We start from the raw sequence: 18,929 nt of genomic DNA, 5'->3' as shown, positions 1-18,929 counted from the left end.
TAAAAAACAAAACTGGGTATTACGGACAGACAGAGGTAATAGGACCCTGATCACCATCTTACAAATTATAGGATCCAGATATAGTGAGAGAGTTGAGTAGTCCTCAGTAGCAACTGAGGGCACTTTTGACCCCAGTCACGTGGGTATTGTGATGTCCACCTTCAGATTACTTTATGGGTTTGCACGTCCTTCTCCAATGTTTACTTAAAACTTTACATTACAGGTTTCTAGCTTCCTTCTGTGCTCAAGATTTTTTATTTACGTTAGCAGTTATTTACTTAAGTTGCTCAGTAATATGATTTATATTTGTATACCGGAGGCAACTTTGTGTTGTATGCTAGGGTAAAGAAAATAAATAACTTTTTAAAGAAGCTGTAAACTATGGCTGTGCAGGGTTCGTCAAGTCATGCTAGGGCTTGCCATGTCCCTCTAGGTGCGGGTCCAGTGCTTATGAAGTGTCGAGCCACCTCCATTCCACAAAGGGTTACAGTACCAAACTGGTGTGACAGTAATGTTGCCAAGTCTAACAGTGACCAGCTCGAGGGAAATGCCCTACCTATAATCACATACTAGTATTTGACAAGGTGAAGTTGGAGATTGATCAATATCTTCCACCAGTGAATTAAATTATGTGTATGGCATCACCACTTTATGGTACTTGGGATCCAGCTTACCAGAGGTCCCTGGAGGCTTATAATGTGGGTCACCAGGTGAGTTGGGATTATGAAGTGGGATAATGAAGAGTTTTTATTGGCAACAATTTTAAAAACCTTAGAGACCTACTGAACCCGAAGCAGTGAGATGGACAGACATGTGGAGTCCAATACTCATCTGCACTACTATATCCTTGGGGGGCCCCTACTCATGTAGGCAACAACTGTGGAAAATGTATTAGACTTAGCAGTCCAGGATCAGTATCCATCCCATTGCCTCCCTCCCAAGTGGGCAAATGACTATGAGACCCAGGTTGAATTTGTTAAGTCTAGCAACAGAGCCTTCTACAGCTGGTCGGAAGTCACCTCTACAGGAGCAAACCCATCTCCAGCATACTATTCTATGGGCTTCCACCGGGGTGCCTGATTTCAGGGAGCAGCGGCTCCATGCTGTCTGAATTTACCAGGTAACACCATGGATCTCCCAAGAAAATCCTAATCTCTGGAGACGAGATTAACAAGGACATTCTTCCTGGATAAACCTCTGCATTGCTAATCTGCAGATTATTACTCTCTGGCTGAGTGGCACTATCCATAGGCTGGACACTCTTCTGGATGCATAGCCTGGCTATCAAACAGAGCACAAGTCAGCACTTAGTGCACCTATGGAGAAGGGTGCTTATCTTGATCTTGGCAGGATCTGTCTTACCAAGGGAAGCTATGGCTCTTTTACAGACCTGGAACCAGAGTGAGCATGAAATATAGTTAAACATATATTATGCACACATAAGTATATTGGGCAACCTAAAGGAAACAGCTGGAGAGTGGGCCCTGTCGGGCATATTCTTTAATGAATATGCCCCGTACCTGCCTCTCCTTGAACCTGGGGGTCTGGGGAAGCAAAACGTGTACAAAGTCCACACTATGTGCAAAATGAGGTGCATTCATAGTGGTGTGAACAGATGTATCTTTTGTTTATTACTACTATTTTTATATATAGATTTAGATAGAATTCTTACAAATGCTATTTAGTATTAGTCAAAAGTATCAGTGGAACTAAAAGTTCCAGAATCAATTGTTTAGAACTTTGTTGGTATGTTGTAATGGAGAAGAACTGTAGAATGAATAATGTCTTATACCAGAAAAATGGATGGCACAACAATCCAGATGGTATATTTATTTGAGAATCAATAAAGAAAATTACTTGCCCGTCCATAGATGTTCAGGTTCATTAATTAGAAATCGCCTTAGTTGCCTGGAACGATGATCCTCTGGCAATACAAGATCTTTGATTCTCCACACATGGAGATCAAAAATAGGAAGAAGCAGAACAAGTAAATCAATAAATGTATGTATGCCTCTTTTGCTTCCGTAATGATTGCTCCATGGAATGAAAGGCCTTATCCTACATATAATCTTATTGTAGGTAACAGAGCTCCACTTGATGGACTCTCAGCTGTGCTAGCTAATGTTACACGGTACTTCACATGCCAAACACGCTGCTGCTAGATTGTTTACAGCAGATTGTCCGAAGCTCCCGCCTTAATATGGTAAAAACGCCAAAGGGAGAGACAAATATTTGCTGCAACAAATGGAGTTCACAAATAAAAATAAAGTCAATTATCAAAGGGATTAACACCCAACACCTCTAGGCACTGCTACACAAATGTACATTCTGGCACACACCAGGCTTGCTAGTCAAATGAATTAACAATTCACACACCAGCATTGAAAGGGTTAATATGGTCAAGCAATATTCTTAACAAAAGGCTAATGGATTTGTTAGATTATAAAGGACAAACTTATTAAATGTTAGATACAAAGATGAAGTGCATTCCATATAACAAAACATATAACAAATGACATACAAATAATAAATGCAATACAGTTATGAAAACAAATAGGATGAAATGTATGTAAGATAATCTGTATGTCTGGGGCAGGCAGAATGAGATAGACAGTCCTTCAATTAGATTGAGACCCCAGGAGCTGCCAAACTGGTCTCTCCCACACAGGACTTTTAAGCTGGTTGAAATGGGACAGCATTCAGATGGGCAGTTTATATGCTAATGTGGGGGAGTGTCAATTATGGCTTGTCCAATAATACAAAAGTTTTGACCTTCCATCATTCTTCTCAGACATATCCCAGAGACATAACTCACCCTTCGATAAACCAGTCATAACCTCCTACACATTTACATTACATATCAAATATGATGGAATTACAGCAATATCAAGTATCATTCCGAAAGATATGCGACTACTGTGGTTTTCCTATAGAGCTAGTACTTCACAATACTTGTGCGGTTTTTGTTCCTCGGTGCACATGGATATCCGAAAATATGAAGGCATTTTATTTGAGGTTCATATTTCTATATTTTGTATTGGTATAAACGGTTCCTCCAGCATAAATCTTTACTGGTTTACACCTTAACATAGTGGTTACTTTGTTTTTACCCTGCCTTATTAGACAGTCTCCTCTAAATAGGAAATGGCATGCAGTGCAGTGATCTCCATATGCTAAGTGAGTTTCCTGAAAGACGTTCTTGGTTTATCCTAATTACCTGGGCTCACTGACCAAAAAAAAACTATTATCCGAGGGTGAAGTATGTACATTCCTATTTCTCAGTTAAATATTTTAATTAGTCCCTCTCTCTGACAGAAAGTATGTGAAATATATGTGGCAATGAAGGGTGTAACAGTATGGAATAATGGCAGTATGGGATGATAACTTCACGGTTCTTTAAAAGTGTTTCATTGCTATAGATTCAACAATCAGAGGCAGACACAAATATGACATTTTGCCCCTGGTTTATTATCACACAAAGACATCTCTCAAGAACACAAGGAAATAATTAGGCATTAGTAACATCACTATTGTAGTTTTCAATAAAAGGTACAGAACACATTCTACAGCGAGGAAGTTGCAGAGATTCATTCAGTCTGCAACTGTGTGATAACATATCTTTCTTGGTTATTGTATAACACCATGTGTGCAATACATTATGTTCTTTTTAATTTATGATTATCACAGTTATGTGATAATGAGAGTGCTAAGTGGAAACAAAAAATGTAAAATGCCTTATATCATGTTCAGAAAAATAGATATTTAGATAGAGTTACAATAGTGTGAGAAGTTCGCTACATACATTGAAGGACACATTAAGCAGCCTTTTATAACAGCTTGTATTCAACAGAACATCAAGTGTAAATGAATGTTAAATGTTAAACATCTCAAGATCTGTCAGTGTAAAATAACTTGTACATATATATTTGTGAAACTTTCAGCAGCATTTTTAAAGCAACTTGAATGTCAGGGTCGAAATTTTTTAAATCAGTATACATTAAATAATTTAGCAGCAGGATTTTACATGTCTAAATGGTTCTAGTGACTTCTCTGATGTCTAAGAAGGTTCGACTTATGACCAAAACATTTTCCACACTCGGAGCAAGAATATGGTTTGTCTCCTGTGTGGGATCTCTGATGTCTAAGAAGGTGTGAATTACTCCCATAACATTTCCCACACTCAGAGCAAGAATATGGCATCACTCCGGTGTGAACTATCTGATGTGCAAACAGGTGCGACGTGCTCACAAAACCTTCCCCACACTCCGAGCAAGAAAATGGTCTCTCTCCTGTGTGGACTCTCTGATGTATCACAAAGTCTGATTTACTGATAAAACATTTCTCACACTTCGAGCAAGAATAAGGCTTATCGCGTGTGTGAATTTTCTGATGCCCAAGAAGGTGCGATTTATGCCTAAAACATTTCCCACACTCAGAGCAAGAAAATGGTTTTTCTCCTGTGTGAATTTTCTGATGTTTTAGAAGGTTTGACTTATTCCCAAAACATTTCCCACAGTCAGAGCAACGATATGGCATTTCTCCTGTGTGAATTTTCTGATGATTAGGAAGGTACTTCATACTTGTAAAACATTTCCCACATTCTGAGCAAGAATATGGTCTCTCTCCTGTGTGGAGTCTCTGATGTATCACAAAGTCTGATTTACTGATAAAACATTTCTCACATTCAGAGCAAGAATATGGCTTATCCCCTGTGTGAACTCTGTGATGCGTAACAAGTTGTGACTTAAACCTAAAACATTTCCCACACTCAGAGCAGGAATGTTGTTTCTCGTCTGTATGAATTCTGCGATGTATACAAAGTTCTGAACTAGTTTTAAAACATTTACTGCACTCAGAGCAAGAATATGGTTTTTCTCCTGTGTGAATTCTCTGATGTGTTACTCTGCTACCATGAAAATATTTTCCACATACAGAGCAAAAATGAGGCTTTACTCCTGTGTGTTTCATTTGATGTCTGACAAGAGACGATTTACTGGTAAAGCTTTTTTCACATTCCGAACAAGGATAAGGTTTCTCTCCAGTGTGAATTCTCTGATGTACAACAAGTGCTGAATTATTTCTAAAACATTTCCCACAATGGATGCAAGAAGGGTTCTCCCCTGTGTGATTTCTCTTATGTACAATAAGGTCACATTTAAATTTATAACTATTTCCACACTCGCAAGAATATGGTTTCTCTCCTGTATGACTTCTATGATGTCTGATCAGAGACCATTTATTGTTAAAACATTTCACACATTCAGAGCAAGAATACGGCTTTTCTCCAGTGTGATTTCTCTGATGTACAACAAGCTCTGAATTATTTCCAAAACATTTCCCACATTCAGAGCAAGAATATGGTCTCTCTCCAGTGTGACCTCTATTGTGTTTGATAAGAGCTGATTTAGAGCCAAAACATTTTCCACATTCAGAGCAAGAATATGGTCTCTCTCCAGTATGACCTCTATTGTGTCTGATAAGAGCTGATTTAGAGCCAAAACATTTTCCACACTCAGAGCAGGACCACAATATTTCTTCAATATAATTGTCAGTATTGGTGAAATTTCCTTCTTCACATGAGACAGATTCCTCTTTAACATGAGCAGATACATACTGTGTATGATCTGTAGGTGTATAAATGTCAGCGTGTGTGAGATTTCCTTCTTCACATGATACTGATTCCTCCTTAACATGAGTAGGTACATATTGTGCATGATCTGTAGGTGTATAAATGTCAGTGTGCGTGAGACTTCCTTCTTCACATGAGACTGATTCCTCCTTAATATGAGTAGATTTATACTGTGCATGACCTGTGGGTGTATAAATGTTGGTGTCAAAGGGATTTCCTCCTTCACACGAGACTGATTCATTCTTAAAATGAGTAGGTGTATATTGTGTATGATCTGTAGGTGTATAAATGTCAGTGTGCGTGAGACTTCCTTCTTCACATGAGACTGATTCCTCCTTAATATGAGTAGATTTATACTGTGCATGACCTGCAGGATTATAAATGTTGGTGTCGATGGGATTTCCTTCTTCACATGAGACTGATTCTTCCTTAACATGAGTAGATGGATCTTTATGTAGTTCTGTTGGGAAAAATGTACGATTATTAGATTTAAAACATTTTTTATTTACCCTCACTATTAATCATGTCATACAACACTATCAATTATCAATCCTGTTGTCTAACCCTATGTATTATAAGTAGGGACTTGGGTTTGTATCAAAAAAGGCTGTCAGAAACCCAGAAAGTCTCAAATCTGAAGTCCCACTTATATCAAGAGCAGGGTGCCCGTGTGACAGCTCCCCTCGGCCAGCACTGCTATAAATGCCATGTGTTGTGCAGTAGATGTAATATATGTGTTTTAAAGTGTGGTGTTTTAACATTCATAGATTTCACCAGGTGGATTCTGCAGTTACTACCAGCTTCTCCAGCATGTCCCCTAAGAGGCTAATTAAGGCAACCAGTTCCCTGAAGGCACCAGGAAAAGCAGCTCTGATGACTGGCTAAAGACTTTGCGGGACATCCTCGGCTAGCGTTCGGCCAATGTTTTGCCGATCAGCCAGAGAAGCACATTTGCCCAAAAATACACTCCATGCTAAACGACGGATGGGACAGTGACTTAACTGTGTTAACTTTTACTAACTAGCAAATTGGCATCCATTGACTTTGGGCAGACTTCCCAGGAGCAGTCCTCCGCAGGGTGCCTGCTTGCAACCAGGGGACTTGGGGGAGGCTCAGTAGCCGCCCTCCATTATGCACTCACCCAATCTAACAAGGAGTTCTTAAAGTCACAACGGGGTCATACCACTGTGGTAACCAGAACAGTTTTAAAAGTGGAAACATGGCATCTCCTGTGTGTGTGTGTGTGTGGGGGGGGGGGGGGGGGGGGTTGACTTTAAACAGGCTGACGAGGAGATACAGCTCCTGTTGGACCGGTCCAAGATCATGCCACAGTATCGGATTGACCAAGATTCTCCAGATCTTGTTCCTTTGTGGACCTTACAGAAGTGGAAGTTGCTTAATCAATTTATAGGCTCATAGCAGGTGCTTGAAAGGGTGGGGCTATCCTGAAAAGAACAAACACAGAAAAATCCCCCAGCACACTGCTATAGCCAGCAAAGTAGCTGCCATTTCAAGCACCTGCTGTGAGCCTATAAATTGGTTGAGCAACTTCCACTTCTCTATTGTTTGTTTGAGAGGCATGTTGGTATCAGTAACCGATGGGGAGTGCTGTTGCTGTATTGCCATTTAGAGGCTTCTGGGGTACCTCTTGGTAAGGTAGCTCTCAATTTAAAAACACATATGTATGGCCCAAATATAGGGGACTCTCACTGTTTAGAGTTAGAAACAGCCTATTAGCAAAAGCGCCGTGGAGTGTCATGTGGCTTAACATACATTTGCAAATGTGCGCAACTGAGACTTAAGCATTTTTATGTACAAGTAGAAATGGCAGCTCCTTTGCTGGCTTTAGCAGTGTGCTGGGGGATTTTTCTCTGTGTTTGTCACTTTGTGGACCTGCCAAAAGTGGGGGGACATTGGACTGGGTCCCTGCCATGCTGGTAGAGGAGCAAACACTTTGGCTCAGTGCCTGGAACAGTGATCCAGACAAACAGTGACAACAGACCCTTTAGGGCAGGGTAGTCTGGTAGGCTCTGTGGAGTGAACCACCTGGCTATTATTAATTATACTCATATGCCTGTCTGATTTTTTAGATATACACTATTTGAACAAATATATTTGACCACGCCTGTTAATTATTGAATTGAGGTGTTTCAATCAGACCCGTTGCCAGAGGTGTATAAAATCAAGCACCTAGCCATGCAGTCTGCATTTGTAAACATTTGTGATACCAAATGGGTTGTTCTGAAGAGCTCAGTAACTTCAAGCGTGGTACTGTGCTAGGATGTCACCTTTGCAATAAGACGGTTCGTGAAATGTCATCCCTGCCTGATTTTCAACAGTCAACTGTAAGTGATATTATTAGAATGTGGAATAGTTTAGGAACAGCAACTAAGGCATGAAAGCGGAAGACCACGTAAAATTACAGAGCGGGGTCAACGACTGCTAAGGCACATAATTCGTAAAAATTCCCAACGTTCTGCTGATTCCATAGCTAAAAAGTTCCGAACTTCCACTGGCATTAATGTAAGCACAAAAACTGTGTAGATGGAGCTTAATGGAATGGGTTTCCATGCTTGAGTAGCTGCATGCAAGACTCACATCACCAAGACCAATGCCAAGCATCGAATGTAGTGGTGTAAAGCACACCGACACTGGACTGTGGAGCAGTTAAAATGTGTTCTGTGGAGTGACGAATCACACTTCTCTGTGTGGCAGTCAGATGAGTGAGTCTGGGTTTGGCGGATGCCGGGAGAACGTTACCTGCCTGACTGCATTATGCCAACTGTGAAGTTTGGTGGAAGAGGGATAATTGAATGGGGCTGTTTTTCAGGGTTTGGGCTAGGCCCTTTATCTCCAGTGAAGGGCAATCTTGATGCTTCAGCATACCAAGTCATTTTGGAAAATGCTATGCTTCCAACTTTGTGGCAACGGTTTGGGAAAGGCCCTTTTCTATTCCAACATGACTGTTCTCCAGTGCACAAATCAAGGACTATAAAGACATGGTTTGATGACTTTGATGTGGAGAACTTGACTGGCCCGCAGAGAGACCTGACCTCAACTCCATCAAACACATTTTGGATGAGTTAGAACGGAGATTACGCTGCATTATGTAAGTGTTAGGTACCAGAGGAATGAGAATGAACAATCACACCCAATTGTATTACTGTTTAATTATTGATTATTGTTAGCTACTGATCATCAAGGTTATTGATACAAAGGTGCCATCTTTCAGATTACATTGGATGAGGGGCACAGTAAAAAAAAAAGTATATAGAAAAAGTTTTATACAATACATTTTTACAAACAAATATCTATACATATTGATGAAAAGAGTGGGGGATAAAATATCTCTTATTTTTCCATAACAACCTCTTCCTTTGGGATCCTGTACCTTGACAACATCTCATCCCGTTTAAAATTAAAACAAGATAAAAACCAAAATATGTGGGGATTTTCAGAAAACCTAACAATAATATATATTATACTGTACACACACAATACATATGTAACAGTGCATGCACACACATGGTGATGACATCTCCTATATACATAGAGATGACGGAGATTAAACTTCCTCTTACCCAGTGATGTGAGGGGTCGGTGATTCTCCATGATGATGTCCTTGTACAGATCCTTGTGTCCTTCTAAATACTCCCACTCCTACATGTAGAAATAGACAGTGACATCCTTACACCTAACAGGTATCTGACACACACAATGATACAGTCATCACCCAGACACATGAATAATGTCCCATTCCCAGCAGTTAACTCTTCATTCAGTCAGCAGCTGAATGACCTTTTAGGCAAGTTCTAGAAGTTCTTCTGGTTAATCTCATGTATCAGTGAGTAAGGTGGAGGCCTCACTCACTGTGAAGGCATTAGCATAGCATGAGAAGGGGATAGTTTCACTAGGCAGGTATTGTAATTAACATAGAATGTGCAGGGGCCTGTCATGAAGGACGTGGAATGTGCAGGGGCTTGTCATGAAGGACATGGAATGTGCAGGGGCTTGTCATGAAGGACGTGGAATGCGCAGGGGCTTGTCATAAAAGGACGTGGAATGCGCAGGGGCTTGTCATGAAGGACGTGGAATGTGCAGGGGCCTGTCATGAAGGGCGTGGAATGTGCAGGGGCCTGTCATGAAGGACGTGGAATGTGCAGGGGCTTGTCATGAAGGACGTGGAATGTGCAGGGGCTTGTCATGAAAGACATGGAATGTACAGGGGCTTGTCATGAAGGACGTGGAATGTGCAGGGGCTTGTCATGAAGGACGTGGAATGTGCAGGGGCCTGTCATGAAGGACATGGAATGTGCAGGGGCTTGTCATGAAGGAAATGGAATGTGCAGGGGCTTGTCATTAAGGACATGGAATGTGCAGGGGCTTGTCATGAAGGACATGGAATGTGCAGGGGCCTGTCATGAAGGACGTGGAATGTGCAGGGGCTTGTCATGAAGGACATGGAATGTGCAGGGGCTTGTCATGAAGGACATGGAATGTGCAGGGGCTTGTCATGAAGGACATGGAATGTGCAGGGGCCTATTCTCCCAATCCTGTAGCCTCCTCCTTCAAAATATTGCTAAATTACATCCTTTTCTTAACCAAGATGCAACCAAAACACTCATCCATTCTCTCATCATCTCCCACCTTGAGTATGCCCAAACTCCTCCTATCTGGCACTGCCCTCACCCATCTTTTCCTGTTTCAAGATTGATCTCACCGGTCCACATCTGGAACACTACTGCCTAAACTGGTCTACATGACTTTTACCGCATCGCTACCCACTTATAGAATTCTCTCACAACCTTCAGATCTTTAAACGCTCTCTAAAAACTGATCTCTTTATTAGCGCTATACTCCCACCTATACTATCCACACTTACGCACCCTCACAATTGGCCCAATCTTCACTCTGAGACCCACTAACTCCTTGTCACATCTGTGCACTCTTTCATTTAGATTGTAAGCTCTCTACCCTTAGTTTTCATGTCTACGGGTTTTTTTTGTCTACCTGTTTTATTTATGTCCTTCTTTCCTCACTGCATGGCACTGCAGAGCACTGTGAGGCCTTACAAATCAACAACAATTATAATAATAGTAATAATTAAGATGCTGGAGGCAGTCTTATAAAAAAACACCATGCTCACTTTACATTAGCTGGCCTTTACTGCACCAGGACTCCAATTAAAAAAAGGGAGAAAGAAGAGCACCAAAGGCATTGTCTTGTGCCAGGAGAGGACTAGCATCCAAGTGTCTGTCACTCAAGTTAAGTCTCTCAACTTGAGGTAAGGTTTTCTGCATTCTGCAAGAATATCTATTTATGGTTCAGAGGGCCCATTGCAAGTTGATTAAAGTGCATCATGCACCCTTCTATATTATTCATTTACATATACCACCAATACTCAAATATTAAACTGTCACCATATTATTATCATCTTTTAATTATAAGGCGCCACAAAAGGTCTGCAGCGCCATACAGAAAGCATAGGATGAAACAGTACACAGCATGCAGGGCAAAAACGAAACAAAGTGCAATTAAATTATCGACTGAGAAGAGGTATGAGTGAATGCCAGCGTACCTTAGAAACTAGAAGAGGCAAGGTGGCAAGGGGGTGAAAAGCATCAAAGCAGGCTTAATCAGTACCCAATAGTGTGGTGCAGCTTATAGGAACAGAGCCCATGATGGTATTCTGTTCTCCCCTGCCTTTGCATCTCCAAGGGCAGAGGCCTAGTGTCAAAACACAAAAAAGAGGTTGGGGTGCCGAAAACAGTGGGTGATAGGGGAAGGACGACCTGTGGATAAGAGGGCCCTGCTCGTGGGAGCTTACAATTTAAAAGGAAGTGGCAGACTAAACACTATTTACCAATTCCTCTCATCATACTCTATTATTGCCAACGTCCCTTTATTAATGTACTTTTGCTTTTCCCACTCAAACATCTACACCAGTGGTTCCCAAATTTTTGCAGTTTGCGGCACCATTAGAGTCTCCATATTTTTTCAAGGCACCCCTCCAAAATAATTACTGAGCAGTCCTGTTTTAGAAGTAGTTGGGTCAAAAAATTGTAATAAGTATTTAGGTCAGGACAGAAATACTTATTTAGTTGTATGCAAAAATACCCCCTCTACATCCAGATACTCTGCCCTCAGGCACGCTGTCCCCCTCTGCAGCCCTCTGTCACGCTGCCCCCCTCTGTCACTCTGTCCACCGGTCACGCTGCCCCCCTCTGCTGCCCTCTGTCACGCTGCCCCCCTCTGCTGTCACGCTGCCCCCCTCTGCTGCCCTCTGTCACGCTGCCCCCCTCTGCTGTCACGCTGTCCCCCTCTGCTGTCACGATCCTTCTCACTCTGCCCCGCACCAGCCATAGAAAAAAGAAAGAACACAGAAACCTACCAATCCGCGCGGCGCCGGGACCCAGCAGCCTCCTCTCTCCTGCAGCTTGTCATTGAATATCTATGTCAGTAACAAGCTGCTGCGGGAGAGAGGAGGCTGCTGGGTCCCGGCGCCGCGCGGATTGGTAAGTTTCTGTGTTCTTTCTTTTTTCTATGGCTGGCCCACGGCACCCCAGTGACAGCGCCGCGGCGCACACTTTGGGAACCGCCGATCTACACTCATCCTTCTTTTAAAATTTCTAAACTAACTTTTTCGTATTTCGTGTCTCTACCTTCTCCTGTGTGTTCTTGTTCAATCTATACTACACCACCGGTAGCTGCACAGAAATTCCAGTTGCCAATGAATTATTTATTATCAGAGGATGAAATGCTGCCGCCTAACAAAAGCCATCTGCACTCTCCCCACCAATTGTTACCTTCTGTGTCCTTTGTTCCCCATACATCTTAGACTGGAATCTAATTTGGGCAGAGCCATCTTTATTTCATGTCACTGTATGTAATTTGTTTGCGTCAAGTCATGATCCCCTCAATTGACAGTGCTTTGTAATATGTCAGATTTATAAATGCAAATAACAATAATTATACAATTCCTACCCAACCCACACTCTGTTTGTTCATGTATTGAATCCACTACGACCAGAACATAGATTACTCCTCACTAAATCACTCCTCCTACCAGACTTGTACCAGAGAAAGAAGATCAACACCAAATACACCCGGCTGAAGAAAAGCATCACATGAATCCACAATTACCCTATCCGATGCTTTACATCAACAACAAGCAAAGCATTAATTACTTATTCATTTTACCAGTTGTAGGACCACCATACTTGTAGCACACACAGAACTTAACATAAGCAAAGGGCATAGATAAATCCCATAACACTGTGTGTACTTTATATGGGCTCCCTTCAGGTGCTCTGGCTTCATCCCACCATCCCAAAGAACAAAAGGTAATATGTTAATTGGCATCTGATAAAATTAACCCTAATGTGTGTGGTAGAGGCTGTAACCTCCACTGGGCAGGGACTGATGAGAGAGTCATTAACATTCTACGTACTGCACTACATAATACGCTGGCGCTATACCAATAAAGGATAATAATAATAGCACCATATCATAAACAATGTGTACTAAGATCCACTTTATTCCCCTTTATACCTCACTTTACAGACCTCTCTCCTCCGTATAACAAATCCTCATATTATATAAACAGTGGTTGCTGAGACCTGATTTATTACTCTTCATAGCAGTAATAATATATTAATATAGATAGATATTACCTCGGCCCCGGTCACGTCTCACACCATAACACGGATGGAGGCGCTGGATTCTCGGTATAAAACCAATGTTGTGTCTGGACGATCTACAAGAAAATGGCCGCCGCTGCATTCAGGACACAGGTATTAGTACTTTTGTTTTACTTTAGTGCTTAAGATGTTGCTCCGTCAGATGAAGACTTGTGTATTTACTATTTAGCATACATCATTTGCCTTTACCTCCATGTATCTTCATTAATAAAGTATATACCAGCGGGAGATGTTCACTATTCATACTACAAGAACATGGCCGCCCGCTAATGAATGGGACAGCTTACCTCCAAACACGTATAGGCCCGGGGGCGTGACGTTTTCGTATAGGGGCGTGGTCACTGCAGGACTAGTTGGGAGGTGAGGTATAGGATAGATATCATCATCATCATTTATTTATAGATAGTTTGTTACATTTATTTTATAAACTTAGGGGCATATTCAATTGAATACTTGCCAACTCTCCTGGAAAGTCCGGGAGACTCCCGAAATTCGGGTCAGTCTCCCGGGCAAGCTGGCATTTCTCCCGCATCCCAGGTTTCACAGAGATTCTCGGTGATTCACGCCATTTTGGAGGGAGGGGGCGGGGCGAAGCCAATCGCGGCATTTTGGCCCCGCACCGGGGGCGGGGGGCAAAATGCCACGATTGGCCTCGCCCCGCCCCCTCTCGCCCTCCAGTCACGTTTCCGGGAGTTGGCAAGTATGTTCAATTGTCCGCGGGACTGTCGAAAATCCTGCGGTCCGCGCAGGATTACCGTTATTACGGTAATCCTGCGCAGAAAAAACGTTAATACGGTAATTTACTCGCTGGATTTCAGCTCGCAGCTCCCTGCACTCGCACTTTTTCCGCACTCGAACCAGCGGACAATTGAATACCCCCTTAGTGTTTCTTTTATATAAATGACTTGTGAATGTGTAATGGGTGGGCATGTTAGGGAGAAACTAGTGAGTATGAGGGTATTCGTGTGTGTGAGGAGGGTCATGTAGGAAAAAAGCTTGTCCCTCATATACATAGTCTCACATACCTCTGTGCTCACCAGCTTTTCCTTCCATGCCCCCAGCCCACCAACTTTTATCTCACATGCACCTTGCCCCCCAGCTTTTCTATCACTTGCCACCCTGTCCACCAGCTTTTCCCTCACATTCCATCTGCCCACCAGCTTTTCCCTCACATTCCATCTGCCCACCAGCTTTTCCCTCACATTCCACCTGTCCACCAGATTTTCCCTCACATTCCATTTGCCCACCAGCTTTTCTATCACTTGCCACCCTGCCCACCAGCTTTTCCCTCACATTCCATCTGCCCACCAGCTTTTCCCTCACATTCCATTTGCCCACCAGCTTTTCTATCACTTGCCACCCTGCCCACCAGCTTTTCCCTCACATTCCATCTGCCTACCAGCTTTTCCCTCACATTCCATCTGCCTACCAGCTTTTCCCTCACATTCCGTCTGCCCACCAGCTTTTCTATCACTTGCCACCCTGCCCACCAGCTTTTCTATCACTTGCCACCCTGCCCACCAGCTTTTCTCTCGCATTCCACCTGTCCACCAGCTTTTCCCTCACATTAGCCTCACTGGTTCACCCACTTTTTCTCACATACATCTTGCACACTAGCATTTCTCCCCATGCCATCCCCTGCCCACAATCTTTTCTATCCGATGCCATTCCTACCCACAAGCATTTCTATTGCATGTCCTCTGCCGACCAGCTTTTCTCACATGCCAACCCCTGTCCACCAGCTTTTCCTCACAAGTCCCTTCCTAATAAGATTATTCTCCATATGCCCCCTCTTTTCACCAGTGTGCCCTCTCATTACCCCTTCTTCTTGTTTCTCCTCCAGTGCTATCAGCTACACATTTGCAGCAGCCTAATCGGACCTGTGTACATGTGTCCGCAGCAGTCACATGACCTGGTGATGTTATGACATGAGAAGGTACTTTAGCTGCAGGGGATCTAGCTACTACCATAAGTGTAAGGCATAGAACGGAAGATAAATAGCTAATCTGCTGCTAATTAATGGTCATAAGAAGAGATGATAGGAGAGTTGTGATAAATTCTCCTTCAGCTGAATTACCTACTACTTTTAGTGTGATTTAGCACAATAAATAAGCAGGATTTTTGAGGAGTCCTCCTGAACTCGCAGGAGAACAGACCACCTATACAGATCCCTCCAAATTACCCAGTGAAGTGAGTGGGGCCTTGCTGCAAATTGAGTCACCACAGCACCATACCATGCTACGTGATAATGAGCATAGCGGCTTTGTGCCCACCTCATTTGCCACTGGGACCTCCCATCTAGGAGATCCAAGATGGGAGGTCCAAGTGGCAAAGCATCATCATGACCCCACACTCATTGTGCATTAAAGCTAATTGTGACATTGCGCAGAGGGGGAGGCAACGATGCAAATCTCTTTCCCTGCATCAAAAAGTAGGTAAGTATGCTGGAGACGCGGATCAGGGATGTGCAAGTGCAAGCTATGGACAGTAAGGGCATGCACACATAACTTTAGCCCTACCTACCTAAACTGCACCTGATCCGACCAAAAATGGCCACTCCACCCATTTCCATGTAAGCTCTTCTCCTTTGAGGGTTATTATTCAGGACTGTCCCATCAAAATCGGGACAGTTGGGAAGTATGGTTGAACTATTATTATTATCAAGGCCATGGTGTTTTTCAGTGCTCTACAGTGGGGAAAACATAAAACGAGCATAGAAGGTATACAAAATAAATGCAGACATGAAATTGGAAGAATACACAGCTGAAGCAAGAGGAGTAAGTTTAGCTCAGAGTTGAGATTAATACAGTTGTGAGGGTGCGTTAATGTGCGTGCTATAGGCGGGATTAGGATAAGCTCTAATAAATAATTGGTTTTAGCAGAGCATTCAAAGATTTGAAGACTGTTGGAGAATCTTAATTGGGGTTGTAGGGAACTCCATAAGTGTGTAATGCACGGGAGAAGCCTTGTTGGAGAGGGTACCAGAGATTTTATTAGTGTCTTGGATAAGAAAAGGGCATATTCCGTCAATATGTCTAAGTTGGAGGCAACAGGACTTGGAGAGAGAGACTGAACGTAGGAAATACAGTAGAGGGAGGTGTCAAGCATGATATAAAGTCTTAAAAAGGAGGCCTGCAGAATAGGGTACCCTTGTAATAATGTGAAACCACCCTCTGCATGGTCAACACAGGGTGCAGTCATAGTGGATTTGGGCATGCAAAATAATGCAGGGCAGATTTTCCCCAAGGAAAAAGCACCTTGCTTATATAGCGCTAGAGCTTATTCTGGCAACATGGGACAGTGGAAATAGTCAAAAGTCAGAAAATCATTAATTACTTTTGTGAAACTAAAATTCCCTGCAAACCCAAGCCGCCATTGACTGTCTGAGCATACTTGCGCTTGCAGGGGGCCTAGTCTTACGGATTGTGTAATTAATTTGAAGGGAATTTATCCCAGTGTGCCGGGGAGCTGCTTAGGAGTGTTTGCATTTAGCAAGCTTACACTGAAAAGTGTTACCTAGCTCCTAAATCATCTGTTTTACTTGTATATCTTCCTTTTCCATATATTACTTAGGTTATTTGTATTGATTGCATTTAGCCATTTTTCAGTGAAGTGACTAGCTGCACCATAAGCAGCCTATTTTTGAGACATTGTTATCTGTATTGAGGGTTGCCCAGTGAAAGGGATCAGAGTGATAAATTATTAATATTATTATTAACATTTCTATATACTGCCAGCATAATCTGCTTTACAGATGGAAAAACAAGTGAAACAAGATTGTGTATTAATAGATAGAGAGGTAAGAGACCCAATTTGCAAGCTTACAATCTTTAGGCAATATAGGAGCTTGATACAGAAGGTTAACTACCAAATTTGGATATTGGTTCAACCAGAATGCAATGATAAAAGGTGCTTTGTGGGGATACATGATCCACTCACACAGCAATGTTTGTGTGGTTGTCAGAGGTCAATTTTTGCATAGAAAATTAGTCTTAAATTAGTCTTGTGTGAGATACATGTGTAGTCTGTAATTTTTTCTTAGAAGTATGTAATAGGGTTGGGATACAGATTGAATGATTCCCTCTGAAGTCAGTCTCTCTTTCATAACTGTACCAAATCCCATTGGCCTGATTATAATCTGATCCTTCTTTTTGGAAGGTGGGATGGGAAATAAACTTACAAGTTACTGCATAGAAATTGGTTCTTCTTCGTTGATCCAACAGGACTTGCCATGATCACGGTTCTGGGTGGACTGTTCGAGGGGAACCACTAACATAAGTGTGACTGGATCACTAATAAATAACTTATGGTATAAATTTATTTAAAGGAAATAGCACAGAGCACTTATTTATATCATTGCAATGTACTGATTTTACTATTATCGTGTGGCACTTTGTAGAGGAATGGCATTAATTTCTGAGGTATTCATTTCTGATGCAGTAAGCATTTGTTGAGGAAGTCTTTTGTGTATTTTGGTAGAGGAAATGTCTTATTTGGGGTTTTGTAACCTTGATCGAGGAAATATCCAATTAGGCATGAGGAGGAAGTCTGTTTGCGGATAGCAGAAAATGCTAAATAAGTCTATTTAATGTGAGTGTTCAACACTTGAATGCACGACAGGGAGCCGTTGCCTGTATCCTGGTTAAAGTGAAAGGAAATTTCCAATCAATGGGATTCAGGGTATCGCAGAAAAGTGTAAATTTTGCTAAGTATAAATTGCATTTAAATCCATGTTTGGATAAACATATTGTATCCTGTTACTAAAAATAACTCAGACTTCAGGTGGCTGGCTTACCGTATGGGGCTGTGTCCAAAACTGTATAAAACAGCCCTGGTTTGAACTGAATGTATCATTCTTGTTCCATCTGACCTGATCACTGTGTGAAAGCAAATAAACATCACTTGCTTCAAAGACTGCTTAAGTCTAGTGGTGGCAGCATTTGTAAGCCCCTCCTACTGCGGTTAGAGGGCGCATTTGGGATAATGAAAGGGAACGGTAGCAAAGTAAGCCCAGCCGGCTCCCAGCAACAACAGACAGGGTGGCATTGGCGGGCCATCCCGTCACAATAACCATTGGACTGTGAGATGCAAGACGTCGAAGTAGGTGTGACTTATTCCCAAAACATTTTCCACACTCAGAGCAAGAATATGGCTTCTCTCCAGTGTGAATTTTCTGATGCTTAAGAAGGTACTTCATACCTGTAAAACATTTCCCACACTCTGAGCAAGAATATGGTCTTTCTCCTGTGTGGAGTCTCTGATGTATCACAAAGTCTGATTTACTGATAAAACATTTCCCACACTCAGAGCAAGAATATGGCTTATCTCCTGTGTGAATTCTCTGATGTGTAAGAAGGTTTGACTTATCCCTAAAACATTTCCCACACTCAGAACAAGAATATGGTTTCTCTTCTGTATGGATTCTGCGATGTTTACAAAGTTCTGAACTAGTTTTAAAAACATTTCCTGCACTCAGAGCAAGAATATGGTTTCTCTCCTGTGTGGATTCTCTGATGTTTAACTCTGCTACCATGAAAATATTTTCCACTTTCAGAGCAAAAATAAGGTGTTACTCCTGTATGTCTTATTTGATGCCTGAC

The 18,929-nt window shown here is 42.2% G+C and overlaps 1 protein-coding gene across 1 annotated transcript; it reads right to left on the bottom strand.

Moving 5' to 3' along the window:
- Window positions 1-3,447: 3,447 nt before the first annotated feature.
- Window positions 3,448-18,862, bottom strand: LOC142095459 (uncharacterized). The gene is made up of 3 exons (XM_075178405.1): window positions 18,395-18,862; window positions 13,303-13,405; window positions 3,448-6,089 (listed from the first exon to the last, which is right to left on the bottom strand). The coding sequence occupies exons 1-3, from the start codon at window positions 18,860-18,862 to the stop codon at window positions 4,039-4,041; spliced, it is 2,622 nt and encodes an 873-aa protein (XP_075034506.1). The 3' UTR covers window positions 3,448-4,038.
- Between the last annotated feature and the right edge of the window lie 67 nt (window positions 18,863-18,929).

The sequence above is a fragment of the Mixophyes fleayi genome, chromosome 6 (assembly GCF_038048845.1).
Source record: "Mixophyes fleayi isolate aMixFle1 chromosome 6, aMixFle1.hap1, whole genome shotgun sequence".
NCBI lineage: Eukaryota > Metazoa > Chordata > Amphibia > Anura > Limnodynastidae > Mixophyes > Mixophyes fleayi.
Note: the sequence above shows the minus strand (reverse complement) of the source record. Positions and strands in the feature narration are given on the sequence as shown.